This window comes from Zootoca vivipara, chromosome 12 (assembly GCF_965207765.1).
Source record: "Zootoca vivipara chromosome 12, rZooViv2.hap1.1, whole genome shotgun sequence".
Taxonomy (NCBI): Eukaryota; Metazoa; Chordata; class Lepidosauria; order Squamata; family Lacertidae; genus Zootoca; species Zootoca vivipara.
In genome coordinates, this window is record NC_142595.1 from 882,011 (window position 1) to 903,695 (window position 21,685).

At 47.9% G+C, this 21,685-nt stretch overlaps 1 protein-coding gene across 4 annotated transcripts; it reads left to right on the forward strand.

Moving 5' to 3' along the window:
- The first annotated feature begins 21 nt into the window (after positions 1-21).
- On the forward strand, positions 22-20,889 carry KCTD10 (potassium channel tetramerization domain containing 10). Of its 4 annotated transcripts, none has more exons than XM_035134357.3 (8): positions 249-356; positions 1,031-1,281; positions 10,788-11,001; positions 13,415-13,584; positions 14,222-14,308; positions 15,414-15,466; positions 15,657-15,852; positions 16,920-20,889. In XM_035134357.3, the coding sequence occupies exons 2-8, from the start codon at positions 1,240-1,242 to the stop codon at positions 17,136-17,138; spliced, it is 981 nt and encodes a 326-aa protein (XP_034990248.1). In that variant the 5' UTR covers positions 249-356; positions 1,031-1,239; the 3' UTR covers positions 17,139-20,889. The 4 variants fall into 4 exon arrangements, with proteins under 4 accessions (XP_088511886.1, XP_034990249.1, XP_034990248.1 ...); XM_035134355.3 differs by having other exon boundaries at positions 255-356; positions 14,219-14,308; XM_088655760.1 differs by lacking the exon at positions 1,031-1,281 and having other exon boundaries at positions 22-356.
- Positions 20,890-21,685: the final 796 nt, after the last annotated feature.

A 21,685-nucleotide genomic window follows, 5' to 3' on the forward strand; every position in this document is an offset into this window, starting at 1 on the left:
GGAAGTTCCGCCTCTCCTCCTGCAGCTGGAGCGCAAAGGCATAGAGGTGGAAGGGAGGCTAGACTTGCCCAGTCGCGACTGGGACCTGGCCCCGCCCGCCCCCCTGCCCGTCGCTTTCATTCCGCCGTCCGGAAACTCAGGTCCTTGGGATTGGGGTTCCGCCCACCTCCTGGTGGAAAAAGCCGGGGAGGAACGCAAAGGAGGATGGGTAGAATCTGGGTGGGGCTCGGCAGAAAAGTTTTTTCGGGGGTGCCCCGCCCCTTCCTCGCGTGCGTCACCCGCTTCTTCTTCCTCCTCCTCGTCTTCTCCTTGGGACCTTGTTGGCTGAGAGGAGGCCTCGCGAGGGGCTGTTCATGGTGAGTGAAGGAAGTTTATGGGAGGAGAAAGATAAGGAGGGGCAGCTGGCTGAAGGGGCTTAGAGGGGGGTCTGGTGAGGAATCTTTGGGGCGGGGGGGCCTCTTAGGTAAGTCACTTTCCCCCCTTTGGGGCAGAGCCCAGGGAAAGTGGGCGACCTCTTCTTCTCTTTCCCCTCCTCTTTCACTTCAGAGACCCCGTTTCTTTCAGCGGGGAGAAGTTTCAAGTGTTCCCCAAACCCTCTTGCCTCCCCCCCCCCTTGTGAGCATGAGGATGAAACTATGATGATGACCTATTCTGCAGGGCCATCAGTGTGCGTGGTATTTTATAGAGCGCAGTGTGGCGACTGGCTTGGCACGGAAGGGAGGCAGGGCTTAGGAAGTGATAAACTATGCATTAAATGCACAGCCCCCTTCCCCAACCTGGTGCCCTCCAGATGACAACTCCCATGGGTTCTAATCAGCACAACTTGGGAGTTGTAATAATATGTTTTTTGTACCGCGCCCACTTGACTGGGTTGCCTCAGCAACTCTGGACAGCTTCCAACATATATTAAAACATAACAGAACATTAAACATTGAAAACCTCCCATAAGCCTTCAGGTGTCTTCTAAAGTAGTCCAAGTCATCTGGAGAGAGACAGACTTTCATGTTCTTTCCATGCAAATCCTATACAGGCTTACTCAGAAGTGATCCATACCTTGGATGGGCCCTGGGGAGCAGGGGAGACGATAGCAAACGGGATGCCATGAGATGGTCTTGTGGGTTCACCAACGGGGAGTGCATACGTGAGGCAGGCAGTGAATTCATCAGATGAAACTCTTGGACCAAAAGGAGGACTTCTTCACTCAACACACCATTGCCCTGTGGAACTCACTGCAAGAAGATGTGGGAATTGCTATTAATGGGTCGTGAGGGTTCTGAGAAGGTGAGGAGGAGGAATTGGGGGTGGCCAGGCAAAGATGGGGCATAAAAGAAAGGTTTGAGAAGCGGGTGGACTGTTGAATATTTTAGTTTGTTCAATGTGGACACTTTGCATGTGGACTCTCTCTCTGTAGGAAAAGTCCACCAAACCTTCTGCACTGGAGTCTTTAGAAAACCAGGAAAGACCATTCTCTCCCACCAGGTTTTTGAGAATTGTTGTTGTTTAGTCGTGTCCGACTCTTCATGACCCCATGGACAAGAGCATGCCAGGCACTCCTGTCTTCCACTCCCTCCCGCAGTTTGGTCAGACTCATGTTGCTGGCTTCGAGAACACTGTCCAGCCATCTCGTCCTCTGTCATCCCCTTCTCCTTGTGCCCTCCATCTTTCCCAACATCAGGGTCTTTTCCAGGGAGTCTTCTCTTCTCATGAGGTGGCCAAAGTACAGTATTGGAGCCTCAGCTTCAGGATCTGTCCTTCCAGTGAGCACTCAGGGCTGATTTCCTTCAGAATGGATAAGTTTGATCTTCTTGCAGTCCATGGGACTCTCAAGAGTCTCCTCCAGCACCATAATTCAAAAGCATCAATTCTTCGGCGATCAGCCTTCTTGATGGTCCAGCTCTCACTTCCATACATCACTACTGGGAAAACCATAGCTTAACTATACGGACCTTTGTTGGCAAGGTGATGTGTCTGCTTTTTAAGATGCTGTCTAGGTTTATCATTGCTTTTCTCCCAAGAAGCAGGTGTCTTTTAATTTTGTGACTGCTGTAACCACCTGCAGTGATCATGGAACCCAGAGAAAGTAAAATCTCTCACTGCCTCCATTTCTTCCCTTTCTATTTGCCAGGAGGTGATAGGACCAGTGGCCATGATCTTAGTTTTTTTGATGTTGAGCTTCAAACCATATTTTGCACTCTCCTCTTTCACCCTCATTAAAAGGTTCTTTAATTCTCCTCACTTTCTGCCATCAAGGTTGTGTCATCAGCATATCTGAGGTTGTTGATATTTCTTCGACAATCTTAATTCTGGCTTGGGATTCATCCAGTCCAGCCTTTCACATGGTGAATTCTGCATATAAGTTAAATAAGCAGGAAGACAATATACAGCCTTGTCGTACTCCTTTCCCAATTTTGAACCAATCAGTCATTCCATGTCCAGTTCTAACTGTAGCTTCTTGTCCCACATAGAGATTTCTCAGGAGACAGATGAGATGATCAGGCACTCCCATTTCTTTACGAACTTGCCATAGTTTGCTGTGGTCGACACAGGAAATGCTTTTGTGTAGTCAATGAAGCAGAAGTAGATGTTTTTCTGGAACTCTCTAGCTTTCTCCATAATCCAGCGCATGTTTGCAATTTGGTCTCTAGTTCCTCTGCCCCTTCGAAATCCAGCTTGCACTTCTGGAAGTTCTCGGTCCACATATTGCTTAAGCCTGCCTTGTAGAGTTTTAAGCATAACCTTGCTAGCCTGTGAAATGATCACAATTGTGCGGTAGTTGGAGCATTCTTTGGCACTGCCCTTCTTTGGGATTGGAATGTAGATGAGGCATCCCCAAACTTCGGCCCTCCAGATGTTTTGGACTACAATTCTCATCTTCCCTGACCACTGGTCCTGTTAGCTAGGGAATCATGGGAGTTGTAGGCCAAAACATCTGAAGGGCTGCAGTTTGGGGATGCCTGATGTAGACTGATATTCTCCAAACCTCTGGCCACTGCTGAGTTTTCCAAACTTGCTGACATATTGAGTGTAGCATCTTAACAGCACCATCTTTTAGGATTTAAATAGTTCAGCTGGAATATCATCACTTCCACTTGCCTTGTTATTAGCAGTGCTTTCTAAGGCCCATTTGACTTCACTCTCCAGGATGTCTGGCTCAAGGTCAGCAACCACATTACCTGGGGTGTACAAGACCTCCATATCTTTCTGGTAAAATTCCTCTGTGTATTCTTGCCACCTCTTCTTGATGTCTTCTGCTTCAGTTAGGTCTTTACCACTTTTGTCCTTTATTATGGTAATCTTTGTACGAAATGTTCCTTTCATATCTCCAATTTTTGGGAACAGATCTCTGGTTTTTCCCATTCTGTTGTTTTCCTCTTCTCTCTCCTTGTTATTTTTTGGAAGTCTGCATTCAATTTCCTGTATCTTCCACTATCTCCCTTGCATTTTGCTTGCCTTCTCTCCCCCGCTATTTGTAAGGCCTCATTGGACAGCCACTTTGCTTTCTTGCATTTCCTTTTCCTTGGGATGGTTTTCGTTGCTGCCTCCTGTATAATGTTAAGAGCCCCCATCCATAGTTCTTCAGGCACTCTGTCCACCAAATCTAAATCCTTAAACCTGTTCCTCACTTCCACTGTGTATTCATGAAGGATTTGATTTAGATTGTGTCTTACTGGCCCAGTGGATTTTCCTACTTTCTTCAGTTTAAGCTGGAGTTTTGCTATAAGAAGCTGATGATCTGAGTTACAGTCAGCTCCAGGTCTTGTTTTTGCTGACTGTATGGAGCAGTGATGGCGAACCTGTGACACGCAGAGCCCTCACTGCTGGCATGCGCCCCATCGGCCCCTTGTTGGTTCCCCCCCCCCATTTGTTCTTCTCTGCTAGAGCTTGTCTCAGCTGGTAGCCAGAGATTGGTTTTTTAACCCTTTCTGTGCTGTTTTTTCTGGCACTTTGGCAGACTATGTCGGTGCTGCATGTTAGTTCCAGCGAAGGTATTATTCGTCATTTATTTCTGTTCTCTTTCCCCCCCCAAAAGCGCAGCAGCTTTGGGGTATCCCCCCCAAAAAAGCAAGGCAACTTTTGCAACCCCCCCAAAAACCTCCAAAACTTTAGTTAGCAGCTCCCCCCAAAAAGCTCAACAACTCTGGGCACTTTGTGATAAGTAAGGGTTTTTTGGTTTGGTTTGATTAAATAATTATTTTTGGTTTATTAAATACAGTTATATATTACAATTATACATTTTTGTTATTTAAACTATAAATATCGCAAAATTATGGTTTTTTTTCTTGAAGCGACACACCAGCCGAGTTATGCTCGGTTTTTTGGCGAATTTTGACACACCAAGCTCAAAAGGTTGCCCATCACTGGTATAGAGCTTCTCCATCTTTGGCTGCAGAGAATATAATCAATTTTATTTCAATGCTGCTCATCTGGTGATATCCATGTGCAGAGTCGTCTCTTGTGTTGTTGGAAGAGAGTGTTTGTGATGACCAGCTTGTTCTCTTGACAGAACTCTATTAGCCTTTGCCCTGCTTCGTTTTGAACTCCAAGGCCAAACTTGCCAGTTGTTCCTTTTATCTCTTGATTCCCTACTTTAGCATTCCAATCCCCTATAATGATAAGAACATCTTTCTTTGATGTCATTTCTAGAAGGTGTTATAAGTCTTCATAGAATTGGTCAATTTCACTTTCTTCAACACCGGTAGTTGGTGCATAAACTTGGATTACTGTGATGTTAAAAGGTCTGCCCTGGATTTGTATCGAGATAATTCTATCATTTTTGAGATTGCATCCCAGTACAGCTTTTGCCACTCTTTTGTTGACTATGAGGGCCACTCCATTTCTTTGACGGGATTCTTGCCCACAGTCCAAACTGAATTTGCCCATTCCCATCCATTTTAATTCACTGATGCCCAGGATGTCAATATTTATTCTTACCATCTTGTTTTTGACCACATCCAGCTTACCAAGGTTCATGGTTCTTACATTCCATGTTCTATGCAATTTTTTTCTTTACAGCATTGGACTTTCCTTTCACTTCCAGGCATATCCGCAACTGAGCAACCTTTCGGCTTTGGCCCAGCCGCTTCATCAGCTCTGAATCTACTTGTACTTGTCCTCCGCTCTTCCTCAGTAGCATGTTGGACGCCTTCCAACCTGAGGGACTCATCTTCCAGCGTCATAACTTTTATATGCCTGTTGTCTTTGTCCATGGGGTTTTCTTGGCAGGGATAATGGAGTGGGTTGCCAGTTCCTGTTCCAGGTGGATCACATTTAGTCAAAACTCTCCACTATGACCTGTCCATCTTGGGTGGCCCTGCACGGCATAGCTCATAGCTTCTCTGAGTTGTTCAAGCCCCTTCGCCACGACAAACGATTCCATGAGAATAGGGGACCAGTTTAGGGTGCTCTGTTAGAACAGTCTTTCCCATACCTTGGTGCTTTCCAGGGGCTTTGAACAACAACTCCTGCCAGCCTCAACCAGCACAACCATGGGATTTTTAGTCCCAAGATACCTGAAGAGTGCCAGTTTGACATAGAGCGTATTTGAGTGTTGATCTGCATTGCAGAGTGTTGGACTAGATGATTCTTGTGGTCCCTTCCAACTGTACAATCTATGATTCTATCTGACTGCTCTACTTCCGGTTTGTATTTTTAGACAAATGTGTGTTTTGTAGTAGATTTGTGTTGTTGTGAGCCACTTACCGTAGGCATCCTCTGATGGGCATGAAGATATGAGGAAAGTACCACCCACCCACCCACCCCTTCTCTTTATTTCATGTTATTATAAACATACGAACTGATTTACTTGTGCTCCGTTAAGGATCGCATCAAGATGGAAGGTAAGACCTTTCACTTAAAAACCCATCGTGTCATAAACTATCCAAGCATAATTCATCTAATGCAGGCGTTGGCAACGTTTTCCGGACATGGGCAGAAGCCATTTCCGGTGTCCCGGACATGGGCAGCGTAGCGCCAGAAACGGCTTCTGCGCATGTCCGCAGCGCCGAAAATCGCTTCTGCGGCTGCGCAGACGCGATTTCCAGCAGACGCCATTTTCAGTGCCGCTTGGCGAGTCCCTGAGCGGCGCTTCGCCTGTTTAGCGCAGCGGGCGGGGGACTTGCTGAGCGGGCGGCTCGTGGGCCGGAGGTTGCTGATGTATTATCTAATGTCTCGCCTTTATATCGGCTGCGAAAAGGCTTTGAATTGGTTCCAAATTATACTTGTGTTTTACCTACTCCATAAAGGGCAACTGGGTTCTCTCTGCTCTGTCTCTCTTCTCTTAATCATATCATCTTGGTAAGCTTAGACATTGCAGCAGCACAACATGTATTATTAAGCCCCTCTTGTTCACTTGGAATTTACTTGAATTGCCTGCTCAGCTCACCCCAGAAGTGTACCAGGAATATCTAATTAAGTCAGATTCTTCCCCAGCCACAGAAATGCTGCTATCCTTTTTCCTCTTGGCTCTTCCTTTTCTAGCTAGCTTGTTTTTAATCCTGACTTGTCAGATTTTATCTAATGCAGCCCTGAGATAAGGTGGGAAATGGAGCTCCCCTTGACTGGTAACAAGATTCCACATGAAACAGTCAGCGCTCTGTTTCATTATTAATTGACTTCCCCCCCTGCTGAAGGCAGCCTAATAATTTAACAATGGCCTTAAAGCTCTTTCATTGGCTTTGTGGTGGTGAGTGGAACTTTAATTTCCCCTCTGTGCAAAGCTTGAGGCCTGATAAACTCATTTCTCTGAGGTGGCTGATGATCTAAGTTTATTGTTAGCGCAGAAGCCTGGCCAGGCCTGATAAAGCGGAAAAAGAGCCTTTCTGCCATTTGTCACTGCCCCAGGAGATTTCCAAACCTGATAGATCTCCTATGCAGCCCCTTGATAAGGTCCAAGAAGGGCTCCTTCTAGCTAGTGACTCATGCCTGCTTTGTCCATTGCAGGGGGTAACTTTGCTGTTCTGTGGTGCCTCTTAAAGACCTCATGTGTTTGTTTTGATAGGTTCTCACTCACAATGGATGGGGTGGGGTGGGGTGTAGCACAGCTGTTTTCAAACAGCATTCTGGGCTTATTCAGAAGCTGTTAGAAAATGAATCACTGACCGAAAAGGCACTTTGTTCCCTGCTTCTGATGTTCTGTGTCACTCCCACTGCTTCCACACCACTCATCTCAGAAACCTGGACCTGAGTACCACCTCATTTGACCCAGGTGAACAGAGTGGGCACCAGTATCCTCCCAATTGGTGCCAAGGGCTTTCTTGGGACATGGAACTGAAGGTAATTCTCTGAAAAAAATTAACTGGCCATCCATCTAGAAGGGTCATTGGTGTCATTAGTCATCAGTTATCTGTACTGGTAGCCCAGTCCACTTGCATTTGTTTGAAAAATACTGCACCCTTCAGACATTACAAAATGCATCCCTTGGTTTGGGATCAGTCCGTGGAAAAGGGGGAGATAAGAGGTCATCCATCACATGAAAACTAATATTTGCTAAGTGCAGTTCAAGGAACAAGGCAGTCCTTGCCCACAGTATTACAAACTAATACGTTTTATTTATTGAAACCTGTCCTGTTGTCCTCCTAAGACAAACAGCAGGGCAGAAAACGAATGAGGAGGGTAGAGAAAACAAGCACATTCAAGTTACAAAAAGGAGTAAAGCATCTGCCAGACAATTTGACAGTTTCTTCTCCCCACCCCATTCCTTAATTACGTAAAGTTAAGGCTCTAAATTCAGGGGTCCCCAAACTAAGGCCCGGGGACCGGATGCTGCCCAATTGCCTTCTAAATCTGGCCCGCGGACGGTCCGGGAATCAGCATGTTTTTACATGAGTAGAATGTGTCCTTTTATTTAAAATGCATCTCTGGGTTATTTGTAGGGCATAGGAATTTGTTCATTTCCCCCCCAAAATATAGTCCGGCCCCCAACAAGGTCTGAGGGACAGTGGACCGGCCCCCTGCTGAAAAAGTTTGCTGACCCCCCTGCTCTAATTCTTCAGTTTGTTATTTATTGGAGGGGCTTTTATCTCCCACTTTCCCACAGAGCTTCCTGGTTGTTGTGGCCCTTCAGCTCAGCTGCACTTGCTTATCACCCAAGGCAACCAGCTCTGGGGCTCAACGTTGCTTTCCACTTACACCAGGACCCCCTACCTTTTTGGGCACGGGGCACCTTTGGAAATCCTAAGAAGCTATAAAGGGGACCACAAAATGCCAGTTCCACAGAAAGTAAACCAGCAGTGCTCAGAACCCCACCCACCTCCAAAATGGCAGGAAAGACCTACAGATATCCACACCAATAGACAAAGGAACCCCCTCCCCAAAATATGTGCCCCCTCCAACCAAACAACCCCCCTATGCAATTTTAAAAAACAGAGCAGAGGACCTGGGCAGGGGCCATGGGAGGGTGCTGTTGGGGACCCCAAGCTTGGGCTCTTGTAGATCACAAGTTTGCAGCTAGTATGAAGAACTTTATCTTAACACCAGGGCTGTGTCACTTTTGACAGTCTTAAATGTAGGAGAGTGAGAAGGGCTCTGTTTGCAGAATAACTCGCTGTCTGATGTTTAGGGAAAGAAGGGGCAGGTGGGAAGAACAAGCACCATTGTCTGTGCTGCTTGCACTGTGGAAAAGCTGACTGAAGAGCTTTTTGGGACCAATTGTGCTGAAATTACTTGGCTGAATTCAAAATAAGCCAAGCCCTTGCTGCAGAGAAAGGCAGCGTTGTGAACTGGCTTTGGTGGGGAGGGAGTCACTCAGGAGTCAGCCGTGAGGATGATAAGCACACACATAACCTGACCAGGTGAATCATCAACCTTTACCCCACCCCCCAGCCTGAAGCAGCTCATCTTTTGCTTGCAATTCAGTTCTTACACACACTCAAAAGTATTTCAAAAGGCCAGTGAGAGCAACTGAATGATGAAATTATGCAAAAATCCTGACGTTTCTCTGAGAAGCTAGTTTCCTTACTGAGTTTTGCCCAAGCTACTTCCTGCTGCCTCGCACTGTGTACCCCCCACACGAGGAACTGCATCCATGTGAGAGCCCCATAACTAGCAACAGCAGAAGAAGAGCCTGCTGGATCAAGCCTGTGGGCCATCATTCTGTGCCTCTTTTAAAGCCATCTAAGTTAGTGGCTATCCCTGCCTCCTATGCACTGCTTGAAGAAGTGCCTTGTTTTACCTCTCTGGAGTCTTCAAGCGTTCAGCATCATTGGGTGTCCATGAAAGGGAGAAACACTTTTTGATCCACTTTCTCCATGCCAGGTATCATTTGATAAAACTACCCTGTTGCCTCTTACTTGCCTTTTCTCTATACTACAAAGTCCCAAATGCTGCACCCTTTCCTCATAGGGGCATCTCTGCATCCCCTTTATCATTTGATTGCCCTTTTCTGAACCTTTCTTGCAATTCCACTTTATTTATTTATTTATTTATTTATTTATTTATTTATATTGCATTTATAGCCCAGCCTTTTCTCTTTTTTAAAAAAAAGCAATTTATTGGATTTTTCAAATAAGCACATTAAACAAAACAAAACATTCCACAACAAACACCACACACACAATTTTTCTCTTTTTAACATCTAATCATCTATCTCAAATTCCCAATGCTCTGCTGAGCTTTGACTCCCCCCAAAAAAAATCTGGTTTTCTTATCAACTCTTGTCTCTTCCTTTACTCCTTCTACTTAAAGTCATTTTGTAGGATTTATTTCAGTCCTGCAAGTGTCTTTAAACTTCTACAGTTCCTCTCCATATAGTCCACAAATTTACTCCAGTCTTTTTGGAACCTTGCCTCTCCCTGGTTTCGGATCCTGCTAGTCAGTCTTGCTAATTCCGCATAGTCTATCATTTTTGTCTGCCACTCTTCGATCGTCGGTAACTCCTGAGTTTTCCATTTTGGGCTAACAAAGTCCTTGCCGCGGTTGTCGCATACGTAAAGAGTACTTGATCTTCTTTTACAATCTCTTGTCCTATATGACCCAATAAGAAAGCCTCCGGTTTTTTGGGGAAAGTTTATTTGAAAATCTTTTTCAGTTCATTATATATCATTTCCCAAAATCTTTTAATCTTTTCGTATCTCCACCACATATGATAAAATTCACCATCCTTCACTTTACATTTCCAGCATGTTTTACTACTCATCCTATACATCTTGGCTAATTTTACTGGTGTTAAATACCATCTGTACATCATCTTCAAGACATTCTCTTTCAGGGCAGTACATGCAGTAAATTTCGATGTTCGATTCCACAATTTCAACCACGCATCATATTCAATATTATACCCAAAATCTTTTGCCCGCCCAGCCTTTTCTCTTAGGAGCTAAGGGTGACGTACACGGTTCCCTCCCTCATTTGATCCCCATGGCAACCCTGTGAGGTAGGTTAGGCTGAGAGACTGTGGCTGGCACTCAAAAGTCACCAAGTGAACCTCATGGCCAAGTAGGGGTTTGAACCCTGGTCTCCCAGGGCCTAGTCCAACACTAACCGCTGCCCCACATGTCTAGACTACCCTTCTACAACTTGGGGGCACCCTGTTTGCTTCTTCACTGGGACGCTTACGAAGCCCAGCCTGCAGGCAGGTGTGCATCTGGAGGTGGCTGTTTGTCAGTACCGGACTCTGCTTCCGTTCTTACCTGCCCAGGTGGGCTTCTGCCTCTGTGTCCGGTGCCTGAGGCACCTGAGCAGCAGGAAGCTGGACCAGAAGGCTCCAATCCAGCTGGGCTCCTCCTGTTTAGGATGCGCAGGTAGCCAGAGGGGCATGAAGGTCCTGACGGAAGGCTCCTTTGCTCTTGCAGGAAGAGATGTCTGGAGAAACAGTGGTGAGCACGGCAGTGCCAGCAGCCGCAACCCGCACCATGTCCTTCAAAGGCGCCAGTCCCAGTTCCAAGTATGTGAAGCTGAACATCGGCGGGGGCCTGTACTACACCACCATGCAGACGCTGACCAAGCAGGACACCATGCTCAAGGCCATGTTCAGTGGTCGGATGGAGGTCCTCACCGACAGTGAAGGTAATGGAGGCCTCCTGGCCAAGAGGGGTGGCAGGGCCAAGATGGGCAGGGCCAGTGTGCTCTTAAGAGGTGGCCATTTGAGGCTCCCGTTAGCCTCAATCTCTTTGCATTAATAAAAATGCACTATGGAACTCCCTGCCACAGGAGGCAGTGGGTAGCCACTAACTCAGATGGCTTCAAAAGAAGATTAGACAAATTCATGGAGGAAAGGCTTTCGATGGCTACCAGGCATGATGGCTATTCTCTGCCTCTGGTCTGAGGCAGTCATGCTTCTGAATCCCTGGAAACCACAGAGGGGAAAAGGGCTCTTGTGCTCAGTTCGGGCTTGTGGGTTTCCCAAAAGAGCCATCTGGTTGACCACTGAGATGGCCAGGTGCAGTAGGCTCCACTTACATGCTAACAACTGAAAAAGAATTATAATGCTAGACTCAAACATATCAGGCAATTTGTAGTCTAATAATAATGATGATATTCAAAAAAATTGCCACTTGCTCTGTGATGGACTTGTCGGAGCCCTGAAGCAAAGTTTTCCTAAGAGTCTCGGAAGGTTGGTCAGGGAGGAACTGTACAATGGGATAGATGAGGTCTATCATGGAAGCTGCTCTATCTAGTCCAGCCTCCTGTTCTCACAGGAAACCAGATGCCCCCAAGGGAAGCTCACAGGCAGGATCTGACCCCAGAGCCCCCTCTCCTCCTGCAGCTTCCAGCATTCAGAAGCATGGCTGCTTTCGATTGTGAGGCAAAGCATCACCCCCCCTGGCTAATAGCCTTGATCCTCTAGGAATTTGTTCCATCCTCTCTTAAGGCCGCCCAGAGAAACCCAGCCAGATGGGTGGGGTATAAATAATAAAATTATTATATCTTCTTCTTATCCAAGTTGGTGGCCATCCCAGCCTCCTGTGGGAGAGAGTAAGAGCAAGACAGACTTTTGCACCCTGTGATTTTAAGAAAACTTGCAGGTTTAAACACCGTAAGGGAAAGTAGAGCAGGATAGCAGGGCTGGAAAGATAGACTGTCCCTTGTTCCATTTAGAGCCGTTATGTAACTCGTGGCTTGGAGAACTAAGAGCATAATCAGATTTTCACTGTAAGGCCATTAATTCAAGGCACCCATCAAATCCTTTGGCCTGCATTGCCCTTATTTGCTAAAGACAAGCGTCCGTCCTGCATAAGCTCCCCCCCCCCCGCCGCCTTCCTCAAATGCATTCTTGTCTCTCTGCCCATAAACCAAAGTCTTTGGTCTGTTTATGGCTGGCTGTGCCTCACTGACGATTGCGCAGGAAGCTTCCCTCTGAGAAACTGCGTCTCTGGCTTTGTTCAGTTAAGAACTAGGAGAGGGAGCTGGGGGGGGGAGAGAAAGAAGAGGCACCCATTTCACTGCTTTTTCATTTTCACTGATCGCACCCTAATAAACAGAATATGCCGGCAACAGGAGATTTTCTAAGGAGCCCTCTTGCCTCCTAGATGCCTTTAGCTGACCCTTTTGCCCCTTTCTTTAATATAAGAGGGGGGGGGGACTGAGAGAAATGATTCACTAGCTGTCAGGGATTCTTTAGCTGTGATTCCTGCCTTGCAGGGGGTTTGAACATTGCAAGGAGTTGAACTCCATGGCCCTTCAAGTCCCTTACAACTCTACAATTCTATGCTCAAGGTAACCAGGAAGCCACTTGGGGGCATGTAAGCCCAGCATTGCAAATGAGCCATCCAAAATGACAACCCACAGATATTTTTACTAGACTGATGGGCTGTTTATTTCTTGGCTGCTGATCATGGCACTTCAGTGAACCTGAAACAAGTGGGGAGGGGCTTCCTTCCCCAATTTCCTGCAGCTGATTCCTATTTGGTCCAGGCAAGTAGTAAACCTGCATTAGCATTCCAAAATGCTCACAGGGCACCTCCTTTTCTAAAGCTTTACAGTGGAACCTCGGTTTATGAACACCTCGGTTTAAGAATTTTCGGTTTACGAACACCGCGGACCCATCTGGAACGGATTAATTCACTTTCCATTACTTTCAATGGGAAAGTTCGCTTCAGTTTATGAACAGACTTCCGGAACCAATTGTGTTCATAAACCGAGGTACCACTGTATAGATCTTCCATTGCCCACACCCAAAATCCTGCTTGGGACTTGAGATCAGCATAAGAGGCTCTACTCTCTGTCCTGTCCTTACATGGGATGCTACAAGCAGGTGCAAGAGGTGAGCCCTTTTTGTGGCGGCCCCAAGATTGCAGACTAGCCTCCCAGTGGGAATCTGCCTGGCCACAGATGTTCCCCATCTCTGCTGTAAGATATTTAGGCACCCCAAACCTTGACCTGTTGGTGGTCTTCTCTTTGGTAACAGGGAGACAGTGGTTTTGTTCTGCTCTCCTCCTTTGCCTCTTCCTCCATTAATTTTCATCTGCTGTTGTCTCAGGCTGGATTTTGATTGACCGCTGCGGTAAACATTTTGGGACCATCTTAAACTACCTGCGTGACGGTGCTGTACCCCTTCCAGAGAGCCGGCGGGAGATAGAAGAGCTCCTGGCAGAAGCCAAATATTATTTGGTCCAAGGTCTGGTGGATGAGTGCCAGGCTGCCCTACAGGTAAGCAGGCCATGCATCAGGCACTTGAGAACCCACAGTGGCTACAAAATCCCTTTTGATGTTTGCAAAGGGCTTTTGGACAGCCTTCCGGAGGCTGAAATAGAAGCACGGGGTCTGTCTGACAGCACTTTGCAAAAACACTCTTTGAAACAGCCATACCCCTTCTCCTTTGGACATGGGAACTTCCGGCTTCACAGTGGTATGGGGGGAATGTGCAGAGGGCAGATAAAGGTTTCTTTATTCACCACCCTTCATCATAAATAACCTCAAGGTGGTCTGCATGTATAAAATTGTTATAACAATAAAACAATAACACATTACAACCAAGAGTAAAGCCACTAGCAGAAAGCAGTCTTCCATGACAAATGGCAAGGCTGATCAAGGCACTTGAGTGCCTTGGTGAAGAGAGGTGTCTTCAGTTGGCATTGAAACTTGTACAATGCAAACACCGTATTTCTGGCGGGCGAGCATCCCATAGTGAGGGTGCCACCACAGAAAAGGCCCTGTCTCGAGTCACCGCCTGATGTACCTCAGTTCCTGGTGGGTCTTCAGCTGGGCTAGTAGGTTCTTCCCGGTGGGCGCCTGACTTCTCTTCCGCCTCATGCTCGCATTCTGATTGGGTCTCTCGTTTCAGCAGAACAAAGAGGTCTACGAACCCTTCTGCAAGGTGCCCATCATCACGTCCTCCAAAGAAGAGCAAAAACTTATAGCCACGTCAAACAAGGTGAGCGGCTCTTTGGATGAGAAGAGCTGTGTTTTAAGCTTGGCATGTTCACAAACTACACATTCCCATCTGGTTTTCACTTCAATGCCTGTACAATTTGGCTGTGGTTCCTGCATTGCTTAGGGTTTCACTAGGTGACCTTTATGTCCCTTCCACCTCTTTGATTAAGTGCCGGGCATCTCTGCCTTCCCTTAGGAACTGGGTTGGGGGTGCGGTGGAGAATTACCTGCCTCTTTACCCTTTTTCTTTCTCCTCACCGGTTCCCACCAGACCTTTCATAGAATCATAGAGTTGGAAGAGACCACAAGGGCCATCCAGTCCAACCCCCTCTTCACCTGTATTCTGTCTTAAAACCCGCAAGGCCAGGATCATATCACACCACCCTGGCATTTTATACAGGGCCGGAATATAAGCACTTCAGTCAAAGCATAGCGAAGGGGTGGCTAACATGTTCCCAACTCCCATCAGCCCCAGCCTGCATGACTTAGTGGTCAGGGATGATGGGAGTTGTAGTCCAGTAATAACTGGAGGGACGCAGCTCAGCCACCCCTGGACAGAGGGATGGGCCTATCATAATGGGCTGTACATGGCTAGGAATGAAACCTGCTTACAGAGGCAGTCTACCTGTGGTTATCACTTGCTGGCAATGAAGGGAAGAAACAGGATGCCGGGCTGGATGGAGCTTTGCTCTGATGCTACTACAGGGCTCTTCTGATACACTAAAGCAACTGCATTCTGTACCAGGAGGTAGTTACAAGTCTTAACCCACCACTGTTCAGCCAAAGAGACTGGCATATAGTCAAAACAAGACAGTCTCTAGCTGCGGGCTTGCAATCTAGAAGAACAGGATCCGCAAGGGAAAAGAGGCAGGGAGGGAAGAGGAAAAGCAAAACTCAGGGGCCAGTTTCTAAAGAGTCATTCCTGTAATGCACAGTTCAGGGGCAGGAGGCACCGGGTGGAGCTGGGCTTCCTATCTCTCCCCCCAAGGCCGTCCCCTGGGATGGCTGCCCCCAGTTGAAGGGAGAGTTCCCTTTTCAAGGTGAGCTGTATAACAAAAGCATCAAACTGTGACATTTATCCCTACCTGTTTGTGCTTCCCCCACAGCCAGCAGTAAAATTGCTCTACAACAGAAGTAACAACAAGTACTCCTACACCAGGTAAAAGCTTTCACCTTCTGTACCTGGTGAAGGTTTGCAAGGGCATTTGCAATGCCACATGGAAGCTGATGAAACAAAGTGAGGGGGCGGGGAATGGAGTTTTGACTAAAAGTGGAGTTAGGGGGGGCAGGGGTTTAAAACAGGCCCCTGGAAACTGGAAGGTGTCCTCATTCCTGTCCTGTTGGCTCAGCAACTCCGATGACAACATGCTGAAGAACATTGAGCTGTTTGACAAGCTTTCGCTGCGCTTCAACGGGAGGGTCCTCTTCATCAAGGATGTCATCGGGGACGAGATTTGCTGCTGGTCTTTCTACGGACAGGGGCGCAAGATAGCGGAAGTCTGCTGCACGTCCATTGTGTATGCCACGGAAAAGAAACAGACCAAGGTGAGTCTTGTTACTGTTGCTTCCCTGACAACACCCACCCCCTCCCCAAAATTATATGTAGAAGGTAGGTAAATGCAGACAAAGCAAAGCAAGTATTTGAGCTTGCCCCTGCAACCCTCTTCTCTCCCCTCTGCCCCCCACCCCCACCCCCAAGATAGCTGGGTTGCAAAGTTCTTCCATGCTTACGCAAGAGGGCTCAGGGAAAGAAGCTTCCTATTTCACTGCCAGGCTGCTGACTGAGGACGGTTTCAGGGAACATGTTGGGCCACAGTTAAAACAATGTCACTGGCTACCAGTCTATTTCTAGGCACAATACGGTGCTGGTGATGAAGCCCTCTATGGTTGGGCCCAGGCTACCTGAAATATCATCTCTCTCTCTCTGTGAACCCACCCAAGTGCTAAGATCCTCAGGTGAGCACCTTCTCTTGGTCCCATCTACATCAGAGGCACACTGGTGGTGACCCAGGAGAGAGAGCCTTCTTTGTGGCTGCTCCCAAATTGCGGGATTCCCTCCCAAAAGAGGCTAGATGGGCTCCTTCTTTGTCATCCTTCCACTGGCAGGCTCAGAGCTTCCTGTTCCAATGGGCCTCTGGAAATGGAGGTGCAGGCGGAGCTCAGGCTGGGCAGCTGTCAGGGCAAACTGCAGTTTAACTGCTGGCTCTAAGCAGGGTCTGGTGTATTTTAACTGTTGGTTTTTAACTAATTTGCTTTCCTTTTATATTTTATAATGATGTTTTAAAACAGGGGTCAGCAACCTTTTTCAGCCATGGGCCGGTCCACCATCCCTCAGACCATGTGGTGGGCCGGACTATAAGAAAAAAATTGAACGAATTCCTCTGCCCCACAAATAACCCAGAGATGCATTTTAAATAAAAGCACACATTCTACTCAATGTAAAAACACGCTGATTTCTGGACCGTCCATGGGCCGGATTGAGAAGGCAATTTGGGCTGCATCCGGCTTCCGGGCCTTGGGTTGCCTACCCCTGCTTTAAAATGTAAGTTGCCCTGAATTCCAGCTTGGAAGAAAGGAATTCCTCCTAACCTCCCTTTGCTTGGGGTGTCCAGGTTGAATTCCCAGAAGCCCGGATCTACGAGGAGACATTAAACATTCTGCTTTACGAAGCCCAAGATGGACGAGGCCCTGACAATGCGCTGCTGGAAGCGACTGGAGGGGCAGCCGGCCGCTCGCACCACCTGGAGGAGGACGAGGAGCGGGAGCGCATTGAGCGGGTCCGCAGGATCCACATCAAACGCCCAGACGACCGCACTCACCTGCACCAGTGAGAGAGAGAGGGAGAGAGAAGACAGCCTTAGCCCACAGTCCTGTTGGGGCAAAATCTCCGTCCAGGCACACTCCAGTGGCTGCCAGGCACCTAACTTATATTCCATGAGGTCTATAAACTGCTATTTTATAAACAAACTAGAGTATTTTTGGTATGGAACACGGTAGTTTTATCATGAAAATCCACGAGGTGTCCAGCTTCGTTCACAGCAATCCTGCGGACTCGCTCCAGCCTCTGGGAATCAATGCCTGTCTTGGTTTATCCAGCACTTCTTGTTCCCGCTCTCTTGTGCCTCCAGAGGAATCTTCCTTCTGCAAGGGCATTTCAGTGTCTGCATTTTGCAAAGGCAGCCTCCCCCCCACCTGGTGCTCTCTGGAAGCTTTGGACTCGCAGCTCCCATCCTAATGGAGTTGTAGTCCAAACTCCTCTGGAAAGGGCCATGTTGCTGGGGATGGCCCTGCTAGCAAAACAAAGATGTTGCCTGCCCTCTCCATCTCACTCAAGTCCAGGGTTGAAAGGCAGCTCAACTTCCACACACCTCCCACTTTCTCTTCCTGAAAGTTAAAACGGGAGAGATGAGCTTGCCTCTCAATTCATGCGCTGTGACAAAATCTACAGTAGAAACCCCTTTGCTTGCTTTGGCACCAAGTCCAGGTGTAACTTGCCTGTGAACGTAGACAGGGGGACATTGTATGAGGAAAAGGACACAACATACTTCTAGGATGGAAGGATAATCCTTCCGCTTCCCTCTTTCTTTTTGGACGTGGGCAGAGGAGAGGTGTTCCTCTCTTGGCCACCCTTTAGGGAAATGTACCTGCAGCAGGGCCCCATGTTGTCTTGCCTCTTCCCAAGTTTACTTTTGGTTGCTTGCTTGCTTGCTTGCTTGGTTTGTTCATGCTGTGACAGTTTTTCCACAACAAAAGTCCAAGCAATGCCTCTTCCCATTTTAGGCAGGCTTTTACAATTCCCGTCTTCCCACCCAGTTCCATGCAGACAAACCCTGCTGATTTTGGGAGCGCATCTGTTTCTCCTTCCCTCCGTCCCATCTTGGGTGTGTGAGCCTTCAGAAGTTGCTCTTGCCTGTTTTGTGGGTGGGACAGAAACAAAATTGTGAACTTGCCATGCCACTGTCTTTGCTGTGTTCTGCTCTCTTCTTTTGTAACCCAAGGCATGACTCAAAAGTGAGAGAACCTACAGCACAGGGTGGGGAGAGCAAGGATCTGTCCCACTTATCCCTCCAGCCCACCCACCCACCCCCCAGTATCAGATGCAGCTTTTGCAAAGGCCATACCCCACCAGATTTTCTCCCAGATCATGTAGGCTCATGTGCATATGCAAAGCCTCAGTCTTGAGCAGCTTCCATATATGAGAATACATTTTGTGTGTGTTGAGGCAGGATGCACAAATATCGCCCCTTTTAAATCTACCTCTGCACACTCTTCTGTGCTTCCCATAGGAAGCAGATTAACCAGAAACCTTTAATGTTGCGTTTGGGACCGAAGTAGTAGGAAAGCCAAAGCATCAAGCTGTTCATTGTTTGGTGAAGCTTAGAGGAGCCTCCCTGGCCTGGCACCCTCCAGAGGGGTGGACTACAACCCCCATCAGCCCCAGGATCACATGGCTATCCTGGCTGGGACTTAGGGGAGTTGTAGTCAAACCCATTAGGAGCCTGAAGTGTTAATACGCTGAATACCAAAGTCTCCCTTGGCTCTTTCCTTTGTGTGTGTTTGGGTCTCCGTCTCATCCACCTGCAGTTGATGCAGCCCCTCAGCTGCAACTGTCTCCCTTTGCAGGAGGAAAAAAGGCACTGGTCCTATTTATCCCATTTCATGCCTGTCCAGCAAGAGTCTGATAACTTCCTCTCTTTATTCATGTTGCGTAGAGCCTAATTAAAGGGGGGGGGGAATCTTCACATTTTTTGGAAGTGTAAGAAAGAAATTGTTGTGTCTGCAGTTAGGGGACAGGATGGTGGATTCCTGTGAAGCCTTGGCTTCTAGCACCCTACCTTGTTCTTATGAATGTGGAAGAACTGAGCCTGCTACACACAGATCCCCAAGGTAACTATTATTTCCATGATGGGGTGCTCAGAATCCCACATCAAAGGGAAGCAGTTTCCTCTTCCTGTCAGCCAACCAATTTTGTAACATTAAGATCGCCTTTCCTTGCCTATCTTTTAGTTTGCAGGTTTGGAAATAAGCAAGTGAGTGCCGGTGGTAGGGTGTAGTTGCCTTCCTCTCCCTCTTCAGTTCTCTGAGCCTTATTTTAAAATGCTCTTCAATAGAGGGAAGTGCTCTTTGTTCCAATGTCCAGGGGCTGAATGCATCTTTCAAGATAATCCATTTCTTTGGTGAGACTTTGTTTTCAGGAAAAGGTGGGATCAGTAAAGAAGGGAGGCTGCACAGCAGCTGCCAATGAATTCTGCACTGTTCAGTATCAGAACAAGGAATAAGATACTTCTCCTTGGGACGAACCATGTGGCCATGGAAGGTTTAGGTGGTTAAATATAGCTGTAGTATTTGCTGCCCCAGGTTCCCTGTAGGCCAAAGGTGGTCCCTCCTCGATTGTTCCCATGTGGGGGCACAGTGAGAGGTACCTTTTTCATTCTCCCACCTGCAGCCAGGCATCATCCTGACAACCCTGCAGACTCGTTTCCTTTAAAGCAGAAGCCTGACTGTCTTGCTACTTTTACTGCTTTCAGAATGAGATCTTGGGGAAGGGCTGCAGCTCGGTTGCAGAGCACAAGGCCCCAGGATCAGTCCCTGCAGTATCTCCAGCTATCGCTGGGACCCTGGAGAGCCTCCACCAGTCAGTGTAGATATATGGAGATGGGCTGATGGCCTGACTCTGCACAAGGCAGATTCCCATAACTGTGCCAGCAGGGTGTTAACTTCCAGACACAAACTATAGAGCATGAGCTAGAGGTGCAAGGAAAAGTAGCCCAGCTGCCCCAAGTCATGTGCAGCGGCAAAGGCCCTCTTTCCACATCATCCACCCTTCCTAAGATACAAGTGGAAGGTGAAGGGGCAGCAGAATGGGTGGCTGTACCACGCATGAGACACTTCATCTGCCTGAACCATGGATTTTGTGTCCTGAAATGAAGCCTTGCTGTGGTTGACGAGTGGCAAAGGGGCATTCAAGTGCACATCTGTGTGCAGCAAGGTTAGAGGCCATGACTGACAGCAGCGGCAGAGGCACACCCAGGGATGGGGCGAGCCGTCCATAGGGGCAGGCTGCACCGCGGGGCATCCAGAGTCTGCCTGCCTCTCCCACTCAGCTGCCCTACAGCTGGGGGGGGGCAGCATGGAGCCCAAGCCACCGTGTCTCTCCCAGGCTCATGTGGCTCGGGCACGGTGCAGGCCCTGCATTTTGTCACCCCCCTCAGTGGTGACACCCGGGGTGGTCCTGCTTGGATGGTGGTGTTTCCTGCTTGGCAGGGGGTTGGACTGGATGGCCCTTGTGGTCTCTTCCAACTCTATGATTCTATGGTCCGCACCCACCACACCCCTTCCTCCGCCCCTGGTTGAGGGAACAAGCTACCAGCTGCATTCTGTAACAAGCACTTTTGAGAGCAGCAGTGGACCCTTTGTGAGCAACAGCAGAAATTCTCCCCCACAGCTTCAGTTTCACAGCCTTCATTCCAATGCTGCAAGGCAATATTTGTAGCGCAAAGTTTCTATGTTTAAGTCTGTATGTATGTATTTTACGCAGGTCTGAAAATATGCAAAATAAATAGGCGTTTTGCCAATTTCCAACTTCTTGGTTGTTCCTTTGTTTCTCTTGCAGGCAGCTAGCAAATGTAGCGCAATACTTTTTGCATGAAGGTGGATCAAAAATGGTTTGGGCTACTGGGCCAAAGTTTGCCAGACGTGCCAGGAGGTGGGCAGATCTCCCTCCCATGCAAGAAGCAAGCACACAATTGAGAGATGACTCAAATGCAGTTGCACAAGCAGGCCCTAATTTTTTGGCAGATAGCACCAAAAGACCGTTCCGATTCAGGGCTGCTCCACACCTGCTGGTTCCATCCATCTGAATCTGGGTAGCATTGGGAGAGCTTTGTGGTTGGGGAGATGCAAGACTCCATTCAGCAGCTGAACTTGCAACATTCACACACTGAACTCTCCATTTGGTAACTGCAGTCACTAGGGCAGTGGTTTTCAAACTTTTTGAGCCCATTTCTCCTGTGACCAAGCCCTGGGGGATATGGGGGAATCCCCACTTGTGGCAGCGGCTGGCTGCTGATGGGGGGGAGGGGTGCTTCGCCTTTGCCAGCCACAACAACCAGCCTTGTCATTGCTGAACCCCTGAGGAGCTTCTAGGGCTTCCTCAGTAGAGCTGGACAAATGGATTCTGGATTTATTCTGTTTCTCATTTTCCCGCTCTTAAGTTCAGTTTGCCTCATTTCCACAAACATTTGCATTTTTAAAAGAGACACATTAAAAGTAATGCACACTTTTGTGCATTGTTCCCCTAATACACCATTTGCATGCAGCTTTGCAAGCAATTAGGGACGCGGGTGGCGCTGTGGGTTAAACCTAGGGCTTGCCGATC